General features: G+C 43.4%; 2 protein-coding genes across 2 annotated transcripts; one reads left to right on the forward strand and one right to left on the reverse strand.

Annotated features, from left to right (window-relative positions):
- The first annotated feature begins 1,724 nt into the window (after positions 1 to 1,724).
- On the forward strand, positions 1,725 to 3,422 carry LOC136452020 (2-oxoglutarate-dependent dioxygenase 11-like). Its single transcript, XM_066452686.1, has 3 exons — positions 1,725 to 2,040; positions 2,153 to 2,725; positions 2,915 to 3,422. Exons 1-3 carry the CDS (start codon positions 1,795 to 1,797, stop codon positions 3,164 to 3,166), a joined length of 1,071 nt encoding a protein of 356 aa, XP_066308783.1. The 5' UTR covers positions 1,725 to 1,794; the 3' UTR covers positions 3,167 to 3,422.
- A 220-nt stretch (positions 3,423 to 3,642) lies between these two features.
- LOC136452023 (uncharacterized) lies at positions 3,643 to 6,659 on the reverse strand. Its single transcript, XM_066452687.1, has 3 exons — positions 6,398 to 6,659; positions 6,163 to 6,314; positions 3,643 to 4,106 (listed from the first exon to the last, which is right to left on the reverse strand). Exons 1-3 carry the CDS (start codon positions 6,477 to 6,479, stop codon positions 4,026 to 4,028), a joined length of 315 nt encoding a protein of 104 aa, XP_066308784.1. The 5' UTR covers positions 6,480 to 6,659; the 3' UTR covers positions 3,643 to 4,025.
- Between the last annotated feature and the right edge of the window lie 2,450 nt (positions 6,660 to 9,109).

Here is a 9,109-nt window from a genome sequence, read left to right on the forward strand (position 1 = left end):
TTAATCCGAGCAGGACCCCACCGACAGCCACACACCCCACTCTATGATTGTAGCATTTTTTCAAGATTTTTGCACACTTTGCATCGGTCGGCATTCGAACCCGCGACCTCTCCCTCGCGCGCCATCTTCTCTACCACTATACCTCAAGTTCACTTGTGTCTACAATCCATTTTGGGTCCTCACATATTATACAAAATGGAGCATAAATTGATTGTTTGAGGCCCTAAACTAATTCAAATGAAAAAGTTGTCAACTATAAAGTTTTATAACTTTTCAAGATCTACAACTTTTATTTTGGTAGTTTCTCCATCCGAGGTCACTTATAAAATTTGAATTTTAAATTTGAGAAATTCGAACGTAGTTTTCTATGACAAGATGATTTCAAATGAGAAAGTTATCAACTACAAAGTTTCATAACTTTTCAAGATCTACAACTTTCATTTTTACTGTTTATCCATCCGAGGTCGTTTAAAAAATTAAAATTTTAAAATTTTGGAAATTCAAACATAGTTTTCCTTGACAAGATGATTTGAAATCAAAAAGTTGTCAACTACAAAGTTTCATAACTTTTCGAGATCTACAAGTTTCATTTGGTTGTTTCTCTATCAAGATCATTTACAAAATTTGAATTTTAGTGCTTAATTTTTAATAGATTTATCTACTTCGTACTCCAGTATTTTAGAAGCACCTGACAACCAGCATGCATACATGGGTATAGGGGCTAGCTGATGTGACAGGGGTGCATGCACCTGCACCATGCACCTGCCGCCTACAGGGCGAAGTGTCCCCATTCAAACTGTTTGTTCGGTGTGACTCAGCCTGGCCTTAAACATGTCCGTTCACTTGTCAAATTCAGTCCTCCAGTGACCAGTGTGCACTAGCCACTACAAACTTTGCAGATATATAAGCAGATGGCACGCCATAAGCGATATCACAATTCTAAATTTCTACACTAATTGTTATTTGATTATTTATAACAACCTGATACAGGGATATAGAGAGTAAAAATCTCGATTTCAAGTATGGCAGATAATGAAATAATTGCACAAGTAGCACTGATTATTTGCCACCTGCAAGGAAATCAAGATGAAAGGGCGACCTCAATTTCACACGGTATAAGTTGCTAGCCATTTAAGTCATGTATCATGTATCAACCAGCTGTTTTGTCCATCATATGAGTTTCCTTTTGAAATAAATATATGACAAAACCGTCAGACACACAGCGCCAGGCACCATGCACCTGGACTGCCCGGGTCATACTCGAGCGGCAGTACAGCCTACAGGACTTTCCCGATTTTTAATAACGGACGTGTATTTGTAGGGGCGGTTTAATATTGAGCTGCCCCTACAAATCTTATTTGTTGGGGCGGTCGGATATAGAGCCACTCCTATAAATCGGGTTATTTATAGAGGCGGTTGATAACACCGGCCGCTTCTATAAATCCATTCGTAAGGACGGCTTATTTGACAACCATTTGTAGGGGCGGCTCAATGTAGAGCCGCCCCTATAAAGAAAGGAAGGCGTTGCCACAAATCATTTTTGTAGTAGTGAATGTCATACATTTTAATAGGCGCAATGACCAATCAAGCAAATTAGCTTGATGTTGATGCCTAACCACCGAACCTCCTATCGATTGGATCTTCTCCTTATTTTTATTGACTGATGGCGATGTCTATTACTCCATGTTATCTTCTAATATAAGAAGACGGTACCTGAAATGAAAACCTTCAAGTGTCAACTGGCCACTATAATCTCTCAGCATTTTTGCAGGAAGGAGAGGGTTCAGATAGTCAATGGCGCACGCGAAAGCAGGAGCGTCTCTGCCGGTGCCCAACGTGCAGGTACTCGCTCAGACTTGGCATGGATCAGGCGAGCCGGTGCCTGGCCGGTACGTCAGGACAGAGGAGATGGGCGCTGGGGAGGTCGTCGCCGGCTGCGCCATCCCGGTCGTGGATCTCAGCAGGTTGCTTGACCCGCGGTCGTCGGAAGAGGAGCTCGCAAACCTCGGCTCTGCCTGTCAGCACTGGGGTTTCTTTCAGGTACGTATACATACGTACGTGATTGGTCATACATTTCCCATGTTTTGACTAGCTTGATTAGACACTATACGGCGTAAAATCACAACGCGCGCTGCTTGATGCTTGTGCACAGCTTATGAACCATGGGGTGCCGGACGAGGTGATCCAGGACGTGAAGAGAGACATGATCGAGTTCTTCAAGCTCCCGCTGGAAGCCAAGAAGGTGCACGCGCAGGTACCGGGCGGTCTCGAGGGCTACGGCCAGTCCTTCGTCTTCTCCGAGACCCAGAAGCTGGACTGGGCGGACATGATCTACCTCATGATCAGCCCCAAGGAGTCGCGGGACCTGAGGTTCTGGCCCACCCGGCCTCCCTCCTTCAGGGACTCCGTCGACAGGTACTCGGCCGAGACGGCGAAGGTGACGGCGAGCCTGCTGCGGTTCATGGCCGCGGACCTGGGCGTGGAGCCGGAGCACCTCCTGGAGGCGTTCCGGGGACAGCCGCAGAGCATGCGAACGACCTACTACCCGCCGTGCAGGCAGGCCGCCGATGTGCTGGGCCTGTCGCCGCACACCGACGCCACCGGCCTGGCGCTGCTGCTCCACGTCAACGACGTGCAAGGTCTGCAGATCAGGAGGGACGGCAAGTGGCACACCGTTGACCCTCTCGATGGCGCTTTCGTCGTCAGCATCGGCGACATACTGGAGGTATATATAATAATGACACTGTAATATATTTTCTCATAACATACGAGAGATGTTGAATTGATGATAAGCACAGACAGTTGACCCAAAAACTCTAATTTTCATAACAACATACGAGAGATGATGATAGGCACAGACAGTTGACCCAAAAACTCCGATGTTCATCAACTCGTGAGCATTTGCGGCTTGCAGATTCTAAGCAACGGGAGGTACAGAAGCATTGAGCACAGAGCCGTGGTCCACCCGGACAAAGAGCGCATCTCGGCGGCGATGTTCCATCAGCCCTGCCCCAACACGACGGTCGGCCCTCTGCCGGAGCTCGTGAATAGAGACAGTGGCGGGGCGCGGTACAGATCCATGGACTACATGGATTTCATGAAGAACTTCTTCGCGTCCAAGCTCGATGGACGGAGGAGCCACATGGACGCTATGAGGATCTACTAGTCCAAGCTGTATCAGCCGACGACTGGGCCGTTCTCCTGTTCCTGTCTTATGGTTCTTATGATGCATTATCTCTGAAAAACAAATTACAGGACTTTTGTGATGCATGTATTAAAATGAAACGGGCACTGCATATTTCGTTCTATAGTAGTCTGGAACCAAACCAACTTCCAAAGTAGCCTGAAGTTTCAGAAAATACTGATTTACTGTGAGAGGAAATCACTGTTCATCCGTTGAAAAGTATTGCTTATGCTGATTTGTCATGCTGCTTATGCTAGTAGCCCTGTTCGTTTCGTTGAAATTTAGCTTATGCTGATTTATTGTGAGAAGAAAACACTGTTCGTTCAGTAGTACAGCAGAACCTGGCTCCTATGACTAGAGTGTTCACTTTGCTGCGTCTGCCAACCACATGAAATTCAACTAAAAATCATCACAATCCAAACAGGTGATGCACATTTGCATCTTGAAAGGGCAGTATAGAACCACAAAAACTTTATAGCATTACAACATGGTTAACTTGTTTACATATAAGGTGACTGTGGTACTCTGAACAGTAATCAATTTGCTTAGATTACATTCACAAAACTGCAATGTTGTTGGTAAGAAACCTAAGGAACAATACAAACATTAAGTGATAGATTATCACAGGGGACTGCACCTGTTAAGGTTTGTTATTACAAGAGAACAAAACCACGCCACACGAAGTTGGATTTTTTTTCTAGAAATTTGCGCAATGGTTGCAAACAAGCATGGCCAGAGCCAGGGAACAAAGATTTGCGGCCCCCAAATTACAAAGCATCTATTCAATGTCCCAAACATGCTTCCATAAAACAGTAGACTATCTTTCAAGAACAAACCAACTTTATTCAACTTTCCTGGGGTCTGCCTGGGGCTTCCAGAGACCAAGACGGTACTTGTGAGCAAAACTCAAAATCAACTTTCTCTGCATTGTAGGGGGGAATAATTAAAAATTTAGATTAGCACAGATACTTGTTCTCAATATTAACATTAATTCTTTAAAAAAAATACAGAACTAAGCGGCAAAACATATTTCAATCAAGACAAAAGAAAAATGTTTGCGATCAAGACCATACATGTCTTAATCCACCAGTAAATGTTAGGAACAGGTTAAATAGATTTTGCTTCAACCTTGGGTCCAAGTATAACTAGATTTGGTTAAACTGGAATGAATACTTGATTTGTACCTAAGTACAGACAGATTTGTTTAAACTAGATTTAGAGCCTAAAGTAAAACCGAATGTTTCAGAAATCTTAATTTTTTCAGATACATGGATAGGAAGAAACTTGGATATTAAAAGTCTGTTTTTCTGGTAGTTAAATAATGTGTTCTAACCAACTTCTATCTGATTTTCAAAAATATGAAAAATGTATTTAGAGAAACAGTGTAGATGCTGTTTTCCAAAGTCAACACTATCCCAATGGAACAAAAACTTAAAACTAGCATTTTTAGAAATAAAAAAAACAGTATGTACTAAACCTAAAAACTTTCGGTAAGGTACGCATACAGTTTTAGACTCTAAAACCTACTCGTATCTTCCTAAACCGATTAATCCGAAACCAATTGAGAAGTTCATGACCCAAAAAAGGCAATCTAAATATGTGCACTAACTTTAAAACATCAATAGGTCCACACCATGTAACTGTAGTTGCTACTACTACAATTATTGCTCACAACATTACTTCAGAACTCAAAAAATCTCACAAATGAAGGCTATGTAAATGAGGTGCTAAATTTCATCAACAAAATTATAAAGTAGTGCATTTCCTTTCTCTGTGGGTACAGGTAGTCCATTTCCTTGAAAACACCCAAAAGAATACCCCACATATTTCAGTCTACAAGAATTTAAGTGACTAAAGCGATCAGTGTATTGCCTTGTGGTTAAAAGTGAGAGCAATGAAAATGACTAGCACGTTGTTTAGAACTCAGTGTTTCAATTCGAAGAACATCAATGCCATGATGCGTCTTTCAAATTCAAGTTTAAGTTCCTAGTGCCTGAAACCAAAATGCATGGAAATTTCTCAGACACTGATGTTATTGACTTTCATATGCTTCAAAAACACCATTACGCAAGCCCAGATTGGCCATGGTCATGCACATGCACTCATGGACATACACATGAACGAAAATTCACCTCAAAGTGGCAGTGCAACAGCACAGCACATTCTTGGCATTCATATATTCCTTACAACAATATTGAATACAAAAATTGGGTCATGTGAACTCTCAAGATATCATAGGTCATAGCAATAAAAACATTAATTGAAAAACTAACTGGATAACTTGAACTGAAAAAAAAATGCTCTTAACTTATCACATTTCTCATTCATCATTAAGTATTTAATAAAGTTTAGATAATATTAGGAGACCCATACTGATATTGTAGTCTTGTTGGCTAGTCAAGCTTGTGAAGTGATAGGTTGATAGGTTGCAACTAAACGTATGGCCTAGTTTTTAGTAATTTTAACCCCAGTTAGCCAAAAAAAAAAAAAAAAAAACTCTCAGAAGCAGAATGTCCCATTAGCTTCATTTTTTCATTACAGTTTTTCAGATTTCATGGCCGCTCGCTAGATATAGGATATAAAACAACGTAAGGGATACCACTGGAACAAAATAATCACTACAAATTAGGCTTGGCTAATTTGTCCTAAAAGCATGTTAAGTTCAACTATAAACATGCAAATTGCCTCACATGTTAGGCAACCTAGCTATATGAAGAGAAGCAATTCGTATGCCAACAACCAAACAAAAACACAGCAGCAACTCTCCTCACTAACATTTGACAAGAATCTACAAACTCAGATTGGATACAACAATCCAATAATTGTACAGCAGCAGAACTGCCATATACAACAAAACACGATCAATCCCAACATTTCCACGACGAAATGCCAAGAAAACAAGTCACTACATCTACATGACCAACTTGCTTGTAGATTATAGACTACAAATGGCACAAGAAGAGAAATCAGAGCCTTACATGCTTGCAGGGGATGCCGAGCTTCTTGAGCCGCAGCGTGCGGGCCACGAGGAGCCTCTGGAGGTCGCCGCCCACAGCCCCCTCCAGCTTCGCGGCGTGCGCCTCCACCCCCTTCCCGACGCCGTTCAGGAACTCCACCACGCCGACCTTGGCTGCGCCCCGGAAGGAAGGATCCGACTCCAGTCACGAAAAAGAAGCAGCACGGAATTTGTGACGGAGGTCGGGGAGGGCGTACCTTGGTAGGGCTGGGCATGGAAAGATCTCGCCGGGCCGCCGAGGAGGAAGCGGCGGGCGTGAGCGGCGCACGCGACAGCCATGCGATGGAGAGAGAAAGAGACACTCGAGAGACGGGCGGAGGCCTTCTGGCGGCGGTGAGCAGAGCGCAGCGCAGGGGGAGTGCACGGTAGGGTATAGGCAGGAGGAGGTGCCCGTGCGCCGCCGGCCCGCCGCCCTGGAGAGTGAAGACCGGAGAGCTCGCGTTGTTGTCCAGCTCCAGCCCCCCCCCCCCCCCCCCCCCCCTTTTTTTTTTTGCAATTTGGCCCTTTTTTAAAAAAATTAGGTTTAACCCCTGGGCAACGAAAACTGATCTTCAGACCCTGGGTGTCGGCGCCGAGGAAACACGTCTCGGCGCCGTAGGTCTTGACGCCGAGATGCCTGGCCGGGAATAGCGGGGCAGCCAAGGTGGCGCTGACATGGCAGGTAGGTCGGAGCCATGGATCTCGACGCCAACCTCGGAGCCATGGATCTCGACGCAGTCCTCGGAGCCAAGATCCCTAGCGCTGAGCTCGGATTCAAAACACATGCCAAGGTTTCTCTGGCCGAGGCTCCTTTCATTTCTTCCTCCTTGTTCTCGGGTTTTTGCTCTCCCCAAACCGCCTAATCTCTTTAATCGAGCAATTTGACATTGAAAAGTTGGATTTGATCCATAGATCTTCGAGAGCAAGGTATGTTATCTCCCTTCCTCATTTTTACGTATTGGTTTGGTATATATTACGTGTATTTTGCAACCCTAAATATGTTAGTACTTATTGTTTGAAGTGATTATTAATTTTTTGTATTATGTAACAGTAGGATGCCAAGGCATGGTAAAGCTAGTAAACCAAGGTAATCTTTGTCAATCGTGTTATATTATTGATTCATTTATGTGCAACAAATGAAAAACCCTAGGTTTACGGTTTAATGGTCATTGCTTTCGGTTTTTAGAACGAAATTGGTTCATTTGTAGTTATGGCCGGATGACCGAAAATGCCTTTGATATATTGCCTCTGCCTAGTGGTATTCTAGTGCTCATGTGCTTTTATGGTGATCCTTACAAGGTAGCGAAGTCTGATGAAGAGGACATATATAGGCAGAGGTATTGGATGTGTGCCAATTTTTCCTTTGAGCCTACACTTTATCAGCGCCGCATTAACAAGATGGTGGAAAATTGATGTTGTGTAATAATTATTTTGTGTCATATGAAGTCATGCATAGTTTATTTGGTGTGTAACATTTGAATGTATTGCAGACCCCTCCATCGCTCTGTGTTTTTTAGCAGTGGATCGACACTGAGATCAAGCCGGAAGACAAGGAGTGAATGCAGAAACTTTTACGGTGGGAGGCAGAGGACAAGGAGTTGATTGAGAGGAGACACAAAGAAGTGGCTATAGAAAAGGAGCACAAGGAAGAGGAGGAAAGGAGGCGTGTTGCTGCGTATAGGGAGGAGAGGAAGAAGAAGCTTGAGCATGCGCGCCGAGCGAAAGCAACGATGGAGGAGAATCTCGATGCTCTAAGGAAGGGAAAGTGGCCTCGTTGCACTCAGTAGTCTCCATGACTTGCTAGTTGTATGGTTTATTCATGAACAATGTTGTCTAGTCTTGGACTTTTCATTGTGTTGTCATGTACTGCACTTTAATTATGGACATACTTAGGCTATTTACTGTGTTATTTAGTTTATCGGCATGTACTTCTATTATCATTGTGTTGTTTAATGTGTCCTAGTATTGGACTTTTCATTGTGTCGTTGTTTTCATTATTTGTGGTCATAATATTCTGTTTAATATTACGGAGGTAGTAAAATGAGTTCACGTACTGCAAATAAAACATAACGAGCTAGTGCATTACATAATTCGACATACACAACACATGAAATGGCATGTGAGAATATGTGCCAAACTAGGGTACAGAGGTCCTCAACTAAACCTAACATGCCTTAGGTGATTGAAGCGAACAATAAGCACATGAAATGGCATATGAGAACATATATCAAACAAGGGTACATAGGTCCTTCGACTAAACCTAACATGCCTTAGGTAATTCAAAGAAACAACAAACACATGGATATGGCATATGAATAAGATAGGTTCCTCCTAGTAGTGTGGCCACATAGCAAATTATGTTGCACCTTCTCCATAGTATCCTCCCATTGTTGGTGGTGGTGGTGGCGGGGGTGGCGGCAGAGTCCCCTTGTTCTTATGATTAGGGCAGGTGCAATATAGATCATTACAGAGTGCCTCCTGTGAACTGGCACCATTGTTGTTGTCGTCGTCTTCGTCGTCCTTGTAACTGCTGCTAACTTTCCTTTCTAGCTCGAAGATACGGTCCTACATGTAGTAGATGTACTGATGATGTGGATAAATTGGACATGGATCGACCCACCTAGTGAACCCATAGTTTTCTTCGGACTCGAAAGACTGCAATAAGTATGTCATGTAAGTTGTAGTGCAATCGAGAAACATATTTAACAAATGAATAGTAATAGTAATTACCCATGCTCGTGGGCATTTGAAGAAGCGACGGCCTCCATCCATCCCCTCGGTGAACATCTACACTAAGCAGTCCTCACCAAGCATGCATTTGGGCCAATCTTCTTTTCGGTTATTGTATCATCTGAGAGGGCACTCTTTGGTGAAATCACTCTTGTTCTCGGGGGAAACTGATCAACTGGTTCCTCAAAGAAATCAGGACC

The sequence above is a fragment of the Miscanthus floridulus genome, chromosome 5 (genome assembly GCF_019320115.1).
Source record: "Miscanthus floridulus cultivar M001 chromosome 5, ASM1932011v1, whole genome shotgun sequence".
Classification (NCBI taxonomy): Eukaryota; Viridiplantae; Streptophyta; class Magnoliopsida; order Poales; family Poaceae; genus Miscanthus; species Miscanthus floridulus.